The 20278-nt window shown below is 37.6% G+C and overlaps 1 protein-coding gene across 1 annotated transcript; it reads left to right on the plus strand.

Moving 5' to 3' along the window:
- Nucleotides 1–48: 48 nt before the first annotated feature.
- LOC106123869 (uncharacterized) lies at nt 49–10372 on the plus strand. The gene is made up of 3 exons (XM_013320279.1): nt 49–72; nt 4489–4763; nt 9841–10372. The coding sequence occupies exons 1-3, from the start codon at nt 49–51 to the stop codon at nt 10202–10204; spliced, it is 663 nt and encodes a 220-aa protein (XP_013175733.1). The 3' UTR covers nt 10205–10372.
- Nucleotides 10373–20278: the final 9906 nt, after the last annotated feature.

Raw genomic sequence — 20278 nt, forward strand, 5'->3', positions numbered from 1 at the left:
CTAAAACTATATTACGATATTGCCTTGTAACATTTTACGATGTACGGAATGGAAGGGGAGGGGACGGGCAGGGTAAGGATCAGACACTAGATCTGAACTCGTAAAACTGAATAGACTCTCAGAGAGCGTCACTTCTATCTCTGAACGTGTAATATGAGTAAGGACTTTGGAAAAACTTGGGTCGTTTGGGATTATCAGCGACGTAACGCATTAACTAAAGTTTCCGGTTCAACAAACCGAATGACGATTGGATTTTATTGTTAATGGCTCAGTCCTTAACTCGATAAGCTTTATCTAGTAATACGACAATGTAAATAATAATTATAGTTTTGGTACAGTTTACATTAAAAACCTTTTAGTACAAATGCCGCAGTAATTAAAATATATATACCTACATTAGAAGCATAATTTAAAAACAATTTTTAATAAAATAATATCGATACGATACGTACTATTTAAGTAAACAAAAGGCGAGCTATGCACTGCACTGACCATTAGAGCAGCCGATGGATATGCCCAGTCCGGTAGCGGCGGGCGGGGGGAGGGGCTATGAAACAATAATAATTGCTGCATAAAGTTATGCCCTTTGTTAGTCCGTGCGTTCGACGCATCGGCTGCGGCGTGGCGAATAGTTTGCCTTTGTTCAACCTAAATTAATTGCAAGTTTTGTTTAGTTATGAAGGCCAACTATTTCGTACACAAATCTAATTGTTTACTTACAAAGGGGAACTTGAGCGAATACCGATAATTTCCATCCATTCTTGAACGTAGCAAATAATTTTATGATTGTGAGGATGTACGTAGTTTCGTATGCTCATGTAAGAATCAATACAGTTTATAAAGTGCTTATTTTTCGGGGATAAATTTTGCTCACATTTAAACATACAGTTTACAGGCGAATGTAACGTATCTAAATTGATAGTTGGTGAAGTGGCAGTGAGCGCAGCCGGTGTGGTGCGGTGTAGTGCTGGGCGGCGGCGGGGCGGCGGCGGAGAGGCGGCGGGGCGGCGGCGGGATCGAGGCCGGAGGCGGGGAACTACAATAGTTAGCACAATGGTATGCGAGTGATGCAAACTAATCGACTTAAAAGCGACGTCGGTCGTGGAGTTGCCTCCATTGTAACCGTGCCCAACACCGCGTCGGGGCGCGGGCGGCGGCGCAGCCGGCTGACTAATGTCGCAGTCGCTGCCTCTCCGCCGCAACTTTGCTCTCAAAACGATTTCATTCTATTTGTTGGTAAGAAAACCCCCTTGCTTCAGGCTATCTTTTGTTTTAGTTTTGATATTTAGAACCATCCAAACTTGCATTCATTGTAAGATAATAGACATAGTTATAATGTTTCACTTCATACATTATGCAAAAAAATAATAAACACAAATGTTATTGAATAAAACAACTAAAAAAAATCAAGATTAAGTTTGTGATTGCTATAAAATTTATTGAGGCTTAAAATTGATTGAAGAATTAAACTTATAACCGCCTTTAGACTGCAGAATGGCTAAGTTGACTAGAGCAACATTAGGTACAGGAGTACGGAGCGGCGAAGTTTAAATAGGAAACCATTTGTTACTAAGTACTTGTTACATTGACTTTTGATATGAATTTCATGTTGCGACCGAACTTTGATTCATTAATGTCATCTAATTGCAAATTGAATGCAATGAAAATAAAAGTTGACGTATAAAGTCGGTATTATAACATAAGAAATAAGTTTTCATCCAAATCTTTATATATATTTGTTTGAAATGTTTTCAATTTGAGCAGTATATCATGTAGGTTACAATCAGCGTCCCCTGCTCGGCATCCTTTGGCCGGCGCTCGGCGTTCAGTGGCGTCTAAACTGCACACAATAACTCAGCGCCCACTTCCGCGACGCAACTTTTCTGGGACAACGCTCAATAAAGGATTTATGATCCTTTGAGATTTACTTCGCTCCTGACTGTTTTATTTTCGAAGAAATCTTGGGAATGGTTATGTTACAGAATGTTTCGAAAACAATAATAAACAATGAAAGATGAAGAGTTCACAATTTGTCGTCAGTTACGCCTGATTGTAATCTGATGAAGTTTACAATATGCCGGTGATAAAAACGCACAGCAAAACTAGTAAACATCGCATTACGATACAATCAAATTAAACACAAATTCAAATTGAACGTATGTAATTACAATTATTTTAAGCATACGCAGAACTATTGTGAAACTAAATATATAATGCATAATTTCACATTCATTTATGAAATATGGTTTTTAATTAACCCTACTGAAATGATTTAGCGGCAAATTGAGCAAATTATCCGACAACGCTTGTACTGTGTTAGCTAATTCAATGTTGCACATTCTGTCCAAACGACAGTAGACAAAGTTCATATAATTAATTAAACTGACTGTTTGTATGTCATATGAAAAATATTTTGTGCGCATGCGTTAGTTTTTTTAGTTAAAAAAAATTGTTCGTCTTTCATCATTAAAAACCATCAATACGACGGAATTTGATTTATCTTAGAAACACCCCCCAGCCTAAGTACAGGTGATTAAGTGCTTCAATTGTCGTCAATTATGATCCAGCAGCGGGGGGCGGGGGGCGGGGTGGAGTGAAGGGTCGCTGCCGGCAAACGTCTGCGGTAACATATGAAGTGGCCACTAGCTCCTGAGGATGGGATAATTGCCACATACCATTATATATCAACGGTCAATTATTATTTGTCTTTAAATGTATAAGAGATCCATGACACGTATACGTTTACTCATTTTGAAACACGAATGTGAGAGTAAAGTTTGTTCCTATTTTAATTAATTATGATATCTATATTTGTCTCAATTCTAAATGTGTAATTTATCTCCGAGCAAACACATTTTAATATAATATCTTGATATTATGACAGAATGTGTTTGATACAAGTACAAACAGATACAAGTGAACGACAGCAAGTTACAAATTGTTCAAACATATTCTAACATAACATTTACATATATTTAATAAATATGTGTGAAATATATAACAGAGTGGTTTGTCAGTTTGAACAATAAATAATGCTTGATCGATCACAGAAGTCTTCAAACACAAAACTGTGCGCGACAGGGAACGGGCGGGCCGCGAGCGTACGCCGCACCGCACCGCGCCGCCCCGCCGCCTCCCTACATGTATCATTTAAATTTCAAACAACAGAGCATTTGTGCCGAGATGCGAATAAAAGCATATTGACTTATGTTTCACTCAAAGGCAAGCATGAAAATATATAAATACTAAAGTAACGTGCATAAGACACCGGCAAGTCGTGTACGGCATCTGTTAGTATTATGCCTAGGCGAAGTGTTAAGATTCGCGGAGTAGCGATCACTGACGTCAGCGCAACTGCCAATGATGTGCCAACTTACGCAAATTGTTAAAACAACATAACATTGTATAACAAAGTTATTGTTACAATATTGTTACCATATCGCTTTAAGCACTCGATGTACTTCCGCTGTGGAGTGCACTTGTTCAAATCATGCATTTTTCAATAATATCGTCGCGAATGTATCCGCTACTACAGAGTTAATTAAATTGTCATGTGTGTGTGTGTGTGTGACAGTGGCGCGGGTGAAGAGGGCGGGGGGTTGGGCGGGGGGGGGGGGCAGATGCTGTAAAACTGAATCGTTATTTTAATACAAATACAAGTTATTTGACGACAACTCGTTAAAAATTTGAAATTAAAAAAGTGAAATTGAAAATATTACTTCTGAATACGATGACTGTTTTTTTTTTATAACAGAAGGGGGCAAACGAGAAGCGGGAACACCGAGGTGTTCAACGACGCCCATGGCCATCAGCAATACCAGAGGAACCGCAGATGCGTTGCCGGCCTTTGAGATGATGATAAGCTCGCTTCTTAAGTGAAGAAGACAAAAACAGATTAAAAAATCAGGAACAATTGAATTTCAAAGTTTAATACTTGTTAGCACAATAAAACTTATTGTAAAAATCCAACAAGCAAACACTAATATAGGTACTGTTATATTTCAATTAAGATTATTGAAGTTAAAGACAAGTTTACTAAATAATAAACTAGGTAATATTAATACACTGAGAACTAATAGGATTTTGTAAGGACAAGTTTTGTTTATTCAGCACAAATCTCAAAGCAACCAATTTACATTGGCAAATTGAGTTCCACCCACTCTCCGGCAAGCAGCAAGGAACTGTTATTAAATACCAACTAAGTAAATAGTTAGTTTTACTTGCGAAGTAATTCGTTAACCCGTTAACTGAATCAAACGATAAGACATTTTATGTCTGCGCCAAACTTGACACCTAGCCGAGCGGCGCGGGGGCGACGTCACTCAACTTCAAGCACTCACTCTTTCATTCATTCATTCTCGCAATTCTCGCACTCAAGCGCACACATGTCGCACTAATGTACTTCTTCTAATTAAACGGGAATCTAAGATATTTCCAACAGTTTTTTATTTTCTTGTTCTGTACTGAACAAAGTGGCGACCGTGACAGGACCTGCAAAAGCCAGAAACAACAATTTCGAAGTTGCAACCATTTTGCCGAGCGAAGGACAAACAAAGGTCATCGACACGTGCATCCGTCCAGTCTTCTACACCTTCTTGGAGGACTACAAAGGGCTGTGACTACATCGGAGCCCGTGCAACTAGACTTCCTCACGCCGGTCTACGTTTCAAGCAACATCCCGAAGGAGCCTCACGCCTACGTGGAAGACAGCCAGCATCGCCTATTGGAACTGCTTTCCTTTTGTTGCTTCCTGCCTTTCTCAAGTGAGCCCGTTCCTTTTCTACTTTCCTAATTGCCTTTTGCTTTACGCTTATATCTAGCTATAGTGAGTGCCTAATTACTAAACAAATTTAAATTATCTAATTGCTATTATATTCATCTATCATCAAAGTTGAAAGTCATCCCACGTGCGCATTTCTTTGTGATTCATTCATTCATTCTATAACCGCTAAAATCACGCTTGCATTGCGTGGCATCGTACTTGCCTTTATTTATATTGCTCCTCGCTGCTTATTAGCTTATTTCATTTAATTTAGCTTGAAAACAAATTAGTTTTGCCCATTTTTGCATATATTCATACAAACCCATCTTTGATCAAATAGACAAACGCGCTTTTACCGCTAAGGAGCATTATATTTCTAAGTTAATTCTAAAATTGTTTCAATCGTTTTATAAAATCAATTCCAGCCATTATCGGCGCATCGGACAAGCAACAGTCGACTCGCGTGACGTCACCCTTTGTCTACGTGTATGCAGCTACCTGTGCTCTTCACTCCAGTGACATCAATCGTGCGTCTGCGGATAGTCGCGCGAGGCTGCGGCTGACTACGAAGCGAGGAGCGTATCGTATGCAATTTTAACCTACATTCAACTTTTATACATTTATTAGTTTTATTTATTTTATCGCAATGTCTACAGAAACCGAATCTAGAGAACTTAAGGTTCTCAATATTAAACGTAGCAATATAAAAGGACGTTTAACTAAATTTAAGAATTTTATCGATAATTTAAAAACTTCAGAATCTATTTCAGATGTAGAATTAACTGAGCTTGCGATGAAATTATCTAGAATTGAAGCTTTGTTTATCGAGTTCGAAGAGTTGCAAAACCAAATAGAATTTTTAAACATTTCGAATCAAGAAATAGAATTGACTACTCGCGATATTTTTGAGCAAGACTTTGATCACTACATTTCTCTTGCTCAAAATATGATTAAAACGTATTCAACTTCCAAGTCAGCTAATTGTGAAATTCATTCAAGTTCTTCAAACCATTCTAATAATTCCTGCCAACATAATGATAATTATGAAACGCTTGGGTTTAAATTGCCTATAATAAAAATACCCAGTTTCGATGGAAGATATTTTAAGTGGTTGGAATTTAAAGAAACATTTAGTTCTTTAGTTCATGAAAACTCTAAAATTAAAAATATTCACAAATTTCATTATCTTAATTCTTACTTGGAAGGTGAAGCCGCCCGTGTCATTAGTAACTTAGAAGTTTCAGATCAAAATTATTCACAAGCCTGGCAACTCTTATGTGAACGCTTTGATAACAAAAGACAATTGATCAACAATCATTTAAAATCACTTTTTAATTTTGAATACGTCCGCGAGACTGACAAGTCACTCCGTTTCATCACTGATCACATTACTAAAAACTTGCGCGCCCTCAGTACACTGGGCCTGCCTACAGACAAGTGGGACGTTTTAATAATTTATATAGTCACAGCAAAGTTAGACAGCGCCACATCCTTTAAATGGGAGGAACATAGGAATAATTTGTCCGATATTCCGACACTTAGTGACTTCTTTACATTCCTAAGAAAACGTGCTGATATTCTAGAGATTGTCCATCGCAATAAACAAGAAAAACAAAATAAAATTAAATATACAAATTCTACTGCACCTTACAATAAGATGCAAACTAAGTCTTTTGTCGTTACTTCTAAGGACACTGTTTCTAATTCTAATAAAACCTTCGAGTGTGCACATTGTAAGGGTAACCATCGCCTATACGAATGTTATTCATTTAAGGCCAAGTCACCAGAAGATAGGAACTCAATAGTAGCATTATTGAAGTTATGTAAAAATTGTTTAAGGTCAGGTCATGTTGCTGACAACTGCAAGCTTCCAGGTTCTTGTCGATCTTGTAAAAAACGGCATAATTCACTTTTACATATTATTAAAGAATGTGAAAATTCTAGCAATAGCGTTCCGCCTGATCAATCGGTAGTAATGTCCGTCTTGTCTTCTACTGAAGTGTTGTTGTGTACAGCCAAGGTTTTAGTATCTAATCCCATAACGAACAAATCTATTACAGTGCGAGCTTTACTTGACTGCGGGAGTCAGTCTTCTTTTATAACCGAGTCGGTCCAACACAAATTAAACTTGACGCCTCAGCCTTCAAACGTTAATATACTTGGTATTGGTAATGCTCAAGTTAACCTAAATACGAAAAGATGCATTTTACGATTACAATCCAATAATAGTTCTTTCAACGTAACAATGAGTTGTTTAGTTTTACCTATAATATCCAGCAATTTGCCAAAGATATCTTTTGATTACAAAGACATAAATTTGCCTAAACTTGAATTAGCGGATCCTAGTTTTAACGAACCATCCCCTATTGATATGCTCATTGGCGCTGACTTATTCTGGGACCTAATAGGCTCAGAGCAGCGCCGTCTAGGGGACCAAACCAAAACCCCTAATCTACGTAGCTCTAAACTTGGTTGGCTCGTTGCTGGCCCCCTACCTAATTTACCTAAAAATTCTATACCAAATAATTTATCAATATGTCATTTCTGTCTAAAGGATGATAATTTTCCTAATAATTTATCTATAGATCAACATGAAAACTATAATTTTGAAGAGGCCTTGTCAAGATTTTGGGAATTAGAAGGTTTTCCGCACAACAAGCCCTTAACACAAGAGGAAAAACTATGCGAACAGCATTTCCTTTCCACTACTACGCGTTTAAGTGACGGTCGATTTTGCGTCAGTTTACCACTCCGTGATGACCGAGACTGTTTAGGTGATTCTTATCAACTAGCCAAAAAACGGTTTTTAAATTTAGAAGCGCGGTTTAGAAGGCAACCAGAGCTTAAAAAAGCCTATTCTGAGTTCATACGCGAGTATGCCGAGCTTGGTCACTTAAATGAATCTAAAATACCTAAACCTATTAATTCATTCTTTCTTCCCCATCATCCTGTAATCAGAGAAAAGAGCGAGTCAACTAAATTACGTGTCGTGTTCGATGCATCGGCTCGTTCTACGTCAGGTCTACGTTGTTTATGTCCGATTCGATAAATCCAGAAGAAGGTAACTTAATTATCAGTAATGCTACAAGCACTCTGGGTATCGGTTGGTGTCCCTCTTCAGATGAATTAAATTTTCAAGTTAATTTTTCCCCGCCCGAGAACATTACTAAAAGATCAATTTTATCTACTACATTTAAAATATTTGACCCTCTTGGATTGCTATCCCTATGTACAATAAAACCAAAAATTCTTATTCAAAAACTATGGCTTCTTAAAATAGGCTGGGATGACGAGATCCCTCAAGATATTTTTGCTACTTGGCTTAAATTTTCTAACCAACTGCACTATATTTCATCTCTCAGAGTACCAAGACTAGTTTTAATCCAACATTCTAAAATAGTTGAAATGCATTGTTTTTGCGATGCTTCTCAGCAAGCCTACGGAGCCTGTATTTATATTAAATCTATTGACTCAAATAATAAAGTTCAAGTTAATTTAATAACCGCCAAGGCACGAGTTTCCCCCTTAAAGGCGACTACAATTCCAAGATTAGAACTATGTGCTGCGTTGCTCGGAGCACAACTCAGCAATTCAGTTACTAAGGCCTTGCGTCGTTCTGTCGATCGACATATATACTGGACGGACTCAAGCGTGGTCTTAGGCTGGCTAAGGTCACCCAACAAAACTAAAACTTTCGTTGCCAACAGAGTTGCTGCTTTAGGAGAACTTACTCAATTGTCTCAATGGCGTCACGTTCCTACCACCGAAAATCCCGCTGATCTCGCGTCTCGAGGTATAGATCCACGAAATATAATAAGTTGTCATCTTTGGTGGCATGGCCCTTCCTTTCTTTTGCAACCCGATCATCTATGGCCTCAAGAAATTTCACCCGTTTTCGATTTGCCAGAGTTGAAGACAGTTTCTACTTTGTCAGCGGAAATAATAACGACATCTCCTGTGATAGATTTTAAAAGATTTTCTAAATTTCGTACCTTACAACGTACTTATGCAAGAGTTATTAGATTTTTACACAACTGCCGTAATTCTAACAATAAACTAACTGGCTGTCTGGACGTGGATGAACTCAATAAATCCCTACAGTTCATTATCACCCAAGCTCAGAACGAATCCTTTTCTAATGAAATTATTAGGTTAAAGTCTAAAAAATCTCTTTCAACAAAGTCATCTCTCTCTTCCTTAAACCCTTTTCTTGACTCGGATGGACTGCTTCGAGCAGGAGGTAGAATCGATTCTTCCGCCTATTCTTATAACAAACGTCACCCTATTATTCTAAAGTCTGATCATTTATTGACAAAACTTTTATTTCAAAATGAACACGAGCGTCTATTACACGCTGGACCCCAACACGTTCTAGCTTCAATTAGAGACCGCTATTGGCCTCTTGGTGGCCGTAACTTGGCAAGAAAGGTAACTCGTAACTGTCTAGTTTGTCGTCGTTTCAAAGGTACGACGATGAGTAACATAATGGGCGATATGCCTAACGAAAGAGTTGAGCCAGATTTTCCATTTAATACCGTTGGTACTGATTTCGCTGGACCGTTCTTGATCAGTGATCGAAAGGGCCGCGGATGTAAAATAACTAAATGTTATTTGTGTATATTTATATGCTTTCGTTACAAATGCGTTCACTTGGAAGCCGTCAGCGAATTAAGTAAGGATGCTTTTATTTTAACACTAAAACGATTTATAGCTCGCAGAGGTTTACCTAAACTAATTTACTGTGACAACGGTAGGAAGTTCGTTGCCGCGTCTAAAGAAATTTCATCTTTTTTACAGTCAAATATTGACACTATTCATGATTATGCAGCTCTTCGAGGTATCGATTTTAAATTCTCACCTGCATACGCTCCTCACTTCAACGGTTTAGCCGAGGCTGGAGTAAAATCCGCTAAATTTCACATTCGTAGGGTCTTAGGAAATAGTCATTTAACCTTTGAGGAGCTGACTTCTTTGTTTGCTCAAATCGAGGCTATCCTAAACAGCCGACCCTTGTGTCCCCTCAGTCCCTCGCCTAATGATTTCCAACCTCTCACCCCGGCACACTTTTTGATTGGCAGGCCGCTTACTTCGCTACCGTCACCAAGCTTCCTGGACTGCAACGCCAATCGACTCAGCAGGTTTCAGCACTTAGAGCAAATAAGGCAACACTTCTGGAAACGTTGGACTAACGAATACATTGCGGAACTACAACAACGTTCGAAGTGGCGCGCTGAATCAAGACATTTGAAGATCGACGATCTTGTCCTTGTAAAGGAGGACAATGCACCTCCATTATGTTGGCGCCTCGGTCGAGTCAACAAGTTGTATCCTGGTCCTGATGATGTCCCTCGTGTCGCTGACGTCGTCACTTCTCAAGGGACCGTGCGAAGGGCACTCAACAGACTATGCTTTCTACCCTCCTCGGAAGAAGACCTGTCTTGAAGGCTATCGCCTTCAAGGCCCCGGAGGATGTCTGCGCCAAACTTGACACCTAGCCGAGCGGCGCGGGGGCGACGTCACTCAACTTCAAGCACTCACTCTTTCATTCATTCATTCTCGCAATTCTCGCACTCAAGCGCACACATGTCGCACTAATGTACTTCTTCTAATTAAACGGGAATCTAAGATATTTCCAACAGTTTTTTATTTTCTTGTTCTGTACTGAACATTTTATAATTTAATTCTAATAATTAAATGGCATTTGTCAAATAGAGTTGCATTAATATAAGCTCCAAACTATTATTTAAATACATAACACTGTTAACAATAACTCTGTTAGCAAACTAAATCTATGTCCAAATGTTGGCAATTGTGATGTATTCAATAGAGAAGTGGCGCAATTAACAAGCGCCACTTGGCAATTTGCTGTCATCGAGGACGATCTCAGTGAAGCGGTGATATAATATTCATAGACCTTCCTAGTCGACGCGGCCTTCAGTGACCACTTCCTCCACTCATCTTCTCACTGAAGATGCGCCCAGATTATATTTCGTATCGTTAACAAATTGATATCTTCGTCTTAAAATATGACACTAAACATTTTACACTGTCAATAATTCCAACAACTCATATTGGTGTTATTGCTATGGGAAATACAGTTAGTTACAAAATAAATATAGAGCGAAGTTTTTGATTGAGTTTTATTTTATTTTATAATTCAAGATACATATATTAATGTGTTACCAAAAGTTTTTTATCGTTATGCAAATAGTATTAGATGAGATTTTATTATTTGTCTATAACGCTATTGTTTACTCTCAGTGAATCAACACGAAGCGTTTCAGTTTCAGAATAACACAAAGTATGTCATAAATTCTGCAAACAATTAAAACAATCGCAGGGCAAATGGCGGCATTCTGCAACTGTAACTAGTTGGAGTAACTGTGTCTAACAAAGTGTCTCCAGCTGCGTGGCGAGGAGAAGCGAGGAGAGGCGAGGAGAGGCGAGGTGGCGCGGCGCGGCGACGGCGGCGGGCGGCCCGGCCAACAATGCACGGCGGCGCCGAAGCACTGCTAACTAACCAAATTAATTGCCACATCCCCGCCCGGCCGCCCGCCGACGACATTCCTGTCGCTCCCGAGGAGTTACAACCGAGACAAAACAATTCGACAACGACCAAATAACCTAACTTGTTGTCTTGGTGTACACTGCTACAAGTTTACATAAACTTGAGTCTTGTGTATTTGCAAACAATATTTAACAAGGAAGAAGCATAATTGAAATGGATGGATAACTAAATGTCATTATGCATACATTTTACTTCGGTGTCATCTTACTAATATAAATCTATAAAAATCAAATCGTACATATGTGAACACAATAAAATCCATGTAATACCACGCTAAGATTTGCACATAAAGTAGTTAGAAGAGATAAATCTCGACATCAATTATGAAGCAAAACTAATTTAGAATGAGGTCGCGAAGTCAGAAGCGATGAAATCGATGTTCCAACTGCTGGATGCAAAACTGGAGCGAGATAGTATTTGAACAATGGATGAGATCGCTTTCTAGATACGACTTGATCCATTGATATTGGCGCGGATCTTCAAATTCAATTTCCTTCAGACATTAAAATCCAAACACAATCAACTGGAAGAGTCTTCAAGACGCCGCTTCTTGGCAGCGGAAAGCGGCAGAACGTTAAACGAAGATTCGTAACAAGACAATATACATACTAATTTTAAATTAGTTTTTCCGTTGCTAGTATAATATAATAATGTAATTTCACTGTCAAATAGAGATCGGGCTTAGAGAACTTGGAAACATTTAATAAACACGTAGACAAGATGTCACAAATATATCAATTCTGCGCACAACAATCGAAAGGCCGCCTCGCGCCCTCCGCAGCTTCAGGAACACGCGGCGATAACTCAACGCCGCCACCGACTTTGATAGCGAACTTAGCGGGGATACGGTCACTTCATAATTTATGGCGGGAGTTGTCTAGCGGTTGGATCTCCGTAACGACTGCTCCGGATTGCCTCTCACACTTACATATCGAGTGGCCGACAAGTACGCCCTCGTATGGAAACCTGCCGGATTTATTTTTCATTCACAGTTTTCAATTTATGAAAATGTTTAAATTTTTTTTATAAATTCTTGATGATACAACGAAGTAAATAACGTGTCCTATAGCTCAGTGTCGTAGCTTCCATTATCAACTCAATTTAGTAGTAGTATGTAATAAATACGTAAAGTAATGATAATAGCGCTAATGAAAACAGAAAGATTAGTTCTGTACTTCTGAACTTCGTGACTATAGTTTGGTAGTTCTCCCTACTGGTTAAACTCAGTAAAATACATTTAGTAACCAATAAATATTAATGAGTTATTTAAAATAATCTTTGATATAAAACATACAACATAAACATTATATAATGTTTATAATATATATATTTAGGAATGTTGGAATGGCTCTAAGCTGCAGCTACATACATTAGCGCACGACCGCACCGTCCGGCCCGGCCCGGCGCGCCCGGTGCGAGACCCACCAACGCATTCGTTTGATGTGCCGCGGTTACGTTTCGTTTTCGCTAATTGAACGCCAGCTAAAAAAACATTGATCAAACAGTTTTTGTTGCTGCCGTCACGGTTTAAATTTGATTTGTATAGCTTTCAATGATTCCCACAATGTGTTATTTTCAATGTAACACATATTTTTGTTTGCTTTGTTGTATCTAATATAGATTATTTTTTTAATTTTAACAAACTTGTTAACAGAGTTTCTGGGGATGACATTTTCATGTTTGTTTTTTACCCAGAGATGGCGCTATATAACGTCAGCGGTACACTGACTGGCTATAAGAGGTGGTAGTTTGTGCCTATTTGATTTTTGCCATTATGCACACGGTCATTGAAAGCTAAATTGAATGGCGTTCGCAACAATCATTCTGTAGATTCTGAACCATTTTCTTACTATTGCTTTTGAGATAAAAGCTTGCTGATTTTCTTCGTACTGTTGGAACTTAAAATTACGTTTCCTTCTTAATTCACACAATGTTTGGCGTAAAGCCCTTGTGAGACTTTGGGACTGTACACACAAAATAATAACCTATATCTTGTAATCAGGTTAGAGGATTTTCCAGTGCTCAGCGGGGCTTTGGCTGGCTGCGCGGATAGTCATCCCGGATTACGGTGTCTCAGCCTCCCTGCGCCCGGCGTCCCGTCGTCCCAGCGTCCCCGTGTCCCGGAGCACTAAGTAACGACCATCGTTGTCGCACCTCCCCAACTTATCCCTTAACGCCCCAGTCTTAGTTGTTGTTGGTTTATAATTAATGGATATACACCAGAGCTGATATATAGTTTCCTAAACTTTAATAAACGTTTCAATTTACGAAAGCGTTAGTCTGTGATGTTGAATTGAAACCGCATAAAGTTTCTGAAAGGATTAGTTGCGCTGAAGACGCGTAACATATTGTATTTTATCGGAGGTTTGTAACCGCCTCTATACAAACAATCTCATAATGTCGTCACTATGTTTTCCACATCAAGAAGGACACTATGTTTCAGCATGTTCAGAATGTTTCAGCAGTGCAAACTCGCCGTTAGAATAAAGAGTGTAATATGGAAACATTTTCGTAATTGCTTCATATTGAGCTCGACGTCGGCAGCCAGTACAATTGTATGTAACGTACCTATACATACATAGGTACGAATGCGCTACATGGATGTAATATCGTGGAAGTAAATCAAACATACAAACGAGCCGCGCCTCATATTAATATTATGGGCTCAATGTATAACGCATTTCATTTGAAACATTATGTTTTACTATTTAGTTTGACTAAAGCAAAACTTTGTTACACAATTTGAATTTTAATTTATAAGTTAATTAGGAAACGTATGATAAATATGATCGTATTGTGGAAATACATACACCAAATGCGACACCAAATTAATGCTTATAAGTATCATTATCTTTTTATTAGCAAACCGTGAAAAGACGCTATTAATAATTAGTTTAAAATATGCATTCATCAAAATCAGGGTTCAGATACATGATAACTTCAATGTTGACTGACGTGATGGCAAACAATGACATGCTTGCCCTAAACATAGTGTAGTAGTAGTAGCAGTAGTAGTGTTTGTAATTATTTAGAAATATAATAGTCCTGGAGGCGTTACGTAGCGCGACCGACGTAACCCTTGTTGCGGTCACAATCTTATAAACTAGAGGTTAAATGTTAACAGCTTTTTTTTTACCGTCCGTCTGGCTCGTTCTTGTTAAAATACGTGAGCGGTCGTTTTATTTTTCAAAATAAATTTCACTTACCATCCCTTTCACGTTTCCATTAGGTCGAATTACCTCGTTCCAGTTGTTACTTAAAAATAACGTCAAGATGCGAAACGCTATTACCTCGCCTCACCTCGCCCATCCGAGTTAACGGAATTTTGCACGTTCTAACGCAAAATTCAACATGGTTGGAATCTTTTTTTTTTTCTTCAAAGGATTTTTTATTAAAGATCCTATACATTCGGTGGGTAGCGATAGCGATAACCCGGTCGTCTGTCGGCCTGACTCAAACCAAATCGTTGCTACATTCGTTTGATGTCGCCGACCAACTTTCTAATCTGGCACCGTCAAAGGAACGTGAAAACATTGATCAAATGCCGTAATAATTGTCGGGGGCGTTTTATTTCCACGTGTGAAGGTCCTTATGTAAATTTCTTATATATACGTTCCGACATTCATAATGACTGACACGTGTGTTATAAATAATAAAATAAAATGATAAAAAAATAAGGTAACAGATTCAAAATAGTTAACGTTTTTTTTAATTTATTTATTAAAAAAAATAAGCACTATTTGTATTTGTACTCTGTAAAGTGGAGTAGTTCGAAGTCATCTGAAAGGCTTTGATTAACTTCAGTAGTGTGAAAAGGAAACGCTTGCGGAATTGATTTCCATCTTATCGAGAACAGAACGTGATGTTTCACATAACAATTTCGTGTCGCTTATAGCATGAAACAGCATTATCTGGAACATTTTTAATATTTCATTCAGGTCACGAGGTGACACGAACAAGATACGGCCGCGCTTCTGGGAACCAACCTGTGCCGACTGTGTAACATCAACATTTACATATGTTTCTGCTATCTTGTGCTGATTTAGGCTGAGGGACGGGCTCGGAAAATTTGCAAATAACTTACCATAAACTAAAGCAATAATTATCATTTCTCCAGTTAAAAGCACCAATCGTCATCATCAATTCGTGGATTGTTTTTAGCCATTCAATATTTGTAATAAAATTAAAAGATAATGCTTTTGTATCAACAGCCAAGAGAAATACCGTTGCTTTATTCTTATTTAATTTAAACTTTGTAAATTAAACAAAGGTTGAGCAACGATTTTGAAACGTAATACTGTGGGCAGGCGAAGGGGGGCGCGCCGTGCCGGGGAAGAACAGCGTTGCAGCGATCGTAGTTGACCACTAGCGGCGCAAACAATTGCCTGCAACCAGACCGCACCGACATGTTTGCTTCGTAATAAATTGTTAATTTCTTATTTTGACACTTGTTACTCGAAGTAGAATCAAAAGAAAAACTGTCGTCATATAACATTTTCTTTGCGGTTGTAATGCTATGCATATCGTTTGGCTGGGTAAATCCTGTGCCCTCCCCTATCTGTTTTTACGTTCAAAAAAAGAGTTGTAAGAATGGCTGTTGCTATGATCAAATAAAAATATTTTTATCTTCATAAATTATCAAGAACGAAGCAAATATTCGTATATGTAACGAGCAGTTTCCCGATCGCAACTTGCATAAAAAAATTATGCGCAAAAATTTTGAAATTCTGTCATTATTTGCCACATGTCCGCTGGGATTCATATTCAGTATACAATAATATATCACTATTGCTTTTTCAAAAGACTTGCATTGAATATTTACGATTTAAATATTTATTTTTGTAAAAATGTGAAAAATAATTCAGAACACAATCAGGCAGTATATTTCCAAGGTTAATGTGGTGTTAGGAGGCGACGTGCGTGCCGGATGAACGAGGATTAAGATAAGGTAACGCAGCGCTCGACGCCCGCATTACAGGACCACCTCCTTCGCATCTCGCATCTCGCATCCCGCATCCCGCAACAATATCTCAACTTTATAACTGTTATCACTATCTTAGATCACGTCATATACGACGCAGAACAAATATACATTCATACAAAAAATAAACATAGAGATTGCTGTGAACATTTCATACAATCTTAATTATTGATGAATTAGTTGCATTTAATGTGAGAAATTTAAAATATTCGCTGGAAATATGCAAATATCTGCGATGGTAATAATTTATGTAACAGTGCTGATTAACATAGAAATAGAATAATGTTTATCATTAAAATGTAAAAGCATTGTGATAAAAATGAGCAAAATGTGTTCTCGAGAAATAAATTGTTGGAATGTGCCGACGATTACTCGCTAACGACCCTTAACTACCTTGTTTGCTGTATCAAAATATTTTCTATAAGTAATCCGTAAAAGTTCTATTCTTATATTGTGAACATTTGTAATTAACCGACTTAGTGACTTGATGCTAGTTTCACACGAGAGTAGTACAGTCTAGTAGTGAGTAGATAGCAGTACCATAGTGCAGGTGTTGTTTGAGACTCACGGCCAAAGCAGTAGTGTTCTGTCTCGACGTGTGCAGTAGCTCAATCTGTCTCAGACTATCTACTCACACAAGTGAAACGAACATCACTCATAGAATAAGAACCACATCGCGTCGGCGCCGATTTCCGGAAGCTTGTCATCAAAATTATATTTCCAATGTTTCGTGGATAATGATTGTTAAAAGAATTCTACATAGAGCTACAATGTTAAGCTAGAAACTAAAGTGAACATTGAATATTATTGATATTCATTCATACTGTACAAACTCATTTGTGTTTCCAAAGTTACGACAATGTCGAAATACTGGCACAATATTAAGCATTAATGAGGTTGCCGTATATTCAGTTTTAAAACTTTTCACTCTAAAACAAAACCTTGCAAATGGAAAAGCTCTCTTCTCTTCCATCCAGATAGGTGCGAAAAAAAGCAAGTGTGGAAGTGCTCTAATTAACGCCCTCCCCCCGCCTAACACCGCACCCCACACACACACCTGCGGAGCGCGCCTTAGAAAAGTGGCCTGATGGAAGAAATGCGAATAAAGTTGCGCCAACAAAAGTTTCCAATGCTGCAATAACTCACCCTCGGGGTAGTAAACTTCTTCCTTGTGCGTTAAATTCGAAGATTGCTGTTTCTTTTTTAAGACGGGTAGAAATATAGTTAGTGTAGAAGCTAAAATTGTTGTACATTTGTTTTGCAACAATCTGTCTTCATTATTTACTCTTACGTTGAATAATTTACTAAATTAACCACTAATTTTAAGGTATTACATTAAATGTAATCGCTTTGTATTATACAATTTCCTCCTGAACAATTTTCTCTTTGATATTTTATTAAATAAATTTTGTTTTAATAGAATGGAAATTTACGTAATAAGTAAAGCAGTCACTCATTAAATATCTATTGAAAGCGAACAGAGATAATGTTTACCACAAATCATCTGTCTTATAAAGGACTTTATTCTTATCTAGGGACGCACGGAGCTATGCTTTCAGTCAAATACTTTCCTTTGATCATTCACTAAATATAAGATAGGATCTTATCCGTGCCTTTTCTAAGAGCATTACATTTATCAACATTTGGAGCTACATTTGGTATTGTTATTTATTAAAACGCTACTTTTATGTATCGCATATTTCAAGAAATATTAAATAGAAGTACAACTTCAAATGTCATAAAACTCTGTTCATCTATTATAAAATGAACTACTAGTCTAGTGTTATATTATCTGTGGTAATACTGATATACTTTGTGGGATTAATGACGCTTAGAGAGACATTTAATGGCAAGGAAAAGATAAAGTAATTTGGTATCGGTACTGTGACGTCGGGCCTTGCGGAGTGCGGACTCTCTCGAGTGTTATATAAAGTGGTCCCTTCTAGTCCCAGAGCTCCTGATCAACTACTTCAGCATCAATTATGCGTACTATTAAAGTTGTTAAAGAAAACATTTTGCACATATATACTTTTATAATGGAAGTGGAATAAGTTTGAAAGACCTTAAATGTTAATAAAAAAAAATCTCAAAAGAATAATACATTTTTCATTTTTCACATAGGAAGGTAATACTCGTATTTGTATGTTATTGTGTAGAAATAATTGTGTGAGCTATTAATATTATTATTGATAAAGAACATTTGATATGCAATAGAAACGTACCCGACCGTAAACATCCAATTTCACGGACAATACGGAAGGTTTTACAATCCCCGGGGAGTAATGTAGCCGTACCGGGGCTAGCTGCTTCGGCCCACTTCCCTCCGCTAACAAACTTTTAATGCTGCCAACATTTTTATTTCGCCGTCCGCTCGATCGTTTAAATTTTTCTAAAGAATTTTCTTCGCAGCAACACCCTTTACGTATAAAAGCGTTAATTACCTTCCTTCCTTCCTACCTGTACTTTTAACGTCGCAATCTACATTAGAAATCAAAGCATACGTATTTCACAAACTCACTTAAGTTTACAGTTTATACATTTTATACAATTTATTAGAAAATTTAACTAAGTTAAATAAATGCGTCAGTTACACACGTGTTAGACAGTTACATTGTCGTCAATAAATGATAACCTACACGAAAGAAAATATACAATATCTGATATTATTTTATGTTACTTATAAACATAGTTGTATGAAATAAATGGTGCATTTGGTTCAAAGGATTCATTATTTATGAATCAAAACAGGTTATAAAATATATAAAAGGCGGGTGTGAGGTTGTTAGTGTATTTTGTTTGTGACGGCGAGCTCGGGCGCCGCGCGGAGGCTTAGGCATAGTAATCCGCGGCACATCAAAGCGAGTGGCCCTGCGGACGCGGCTCGCTTTCATCCCGTCTCATTTGAAATTCGCTGAAACCCATTTTACCTTTTATCAGCGCCGTAAACTTAAAATTATAGCGACGAGTGTTGGAGAGCGACGAGCGACGACGAAGGGACGGATTACTGTGATCATACGAAAGCTTCGTTTACTTTGATAGTTTGTTCATATGTAGGTACTTACTTACACAAATTGTACACATTGCGTGTTCTTGTTCTAGTTTTTTAAATGTGAGAAGCTTATCGGTTTCAATCTAGTAACACGTTTTCTCTAAGAATGTTTTATAAATATCTATTCGGTATATAACATGTAAAACTTTATATCTTTGCATTCAAAAACAAGTAAAAAATTTGATACACTCGAAGGCTTACTAACTTGGTTATTTATTACATAGAGCAGCGCCTTGATTACTGAATCAAATAAAGAGCATGGTTTCATTTAAACTAGATATATAATTTCAGACTCACTCAACAAAGAGACTTTTCAAATCATTAGCTCATCGGGAAATTTCAAGCGCAATAAACTTCAGCGAAGTGGAAATAATACCGATATTATATTAATTATCTTATATTTAAGGTTCGAATTGGATAGAATTTTTATACTTAACTTATAATAAGTAACAGGTGTTAAGAGATGTCAACAATAAGTAATGTACACTTTGGTATACATTGTAATCTGACGCTGTATCCAGTGTTCTTGTAAAAGCGCTGATACAACTAACAACTAAAACTTTTCCATAGTTTAAGCTCAAGTTTAAGTGATGAGAAGACCGAAACTTTAAAATTCGGGTAAAAAAGACATCTCTATTATAATTATTTAGAAAGTGATATAATATAATTATAATTTCTGTGTGAATAGTATATTTGATAGTCAACAAATCCCTTAATAGTCTGTGTAGCGGCTGAATGGACGCAGATAAAATATGCTCGCTTTAGCATTCCTCAGTAATGGATGCGGGTTGCGCAGATGCTTGGAATTTTGGTCGCTGTCGACCCTAGGTAAATGAAATACGCAGCCCTGACTTGATCTGGAATCCCTAACATATCTGCGTCACCTCGATTGTCGGGTAAATAAATCCCTCGCATGAA

The sequence above is a fragment of the Papilio xuthus genome, unplaced genomic scaffold (genome assembly GCF_000836235.2).
Source record: "Papilio xuthus unplaced genomic scaffold, Pxut_1.1 DF825946.1, whole genome shotgun sequence".
Taxonomy (NCBI): Eukaryota; Metazoa; Arthropoda; class Insecta; order Lepidoptera; family Papilionidae; genus Papilio; species Papilio xuthus.

What these genes read in the sequence shown, in the direction of transcription:
- LOC106123869 (XM_013320279.1), top strand. Translation starts at nt 49, where the DNA reads ATGGAAGGGGAGGGGACGGGCAGG. An exon ending in AAGGGGAGGGGACGGGCAGG is followed by an intron (nt 73 to 4,488) that starts GTAAGGATCAGA and finishes CGACCGTGACAG; the next exon opens with GACCTGCAAAAGCCAGAAAC. An exon ending in TTGCTTCCTGCCTTTCTCAA is followed by an intron (nt 4,764 to 9,840) that starts GTGAGCCCGTTC and finishes TTTGATTGGCAG; the next exon opens with GCCGCTTACTTCGCTACCGT.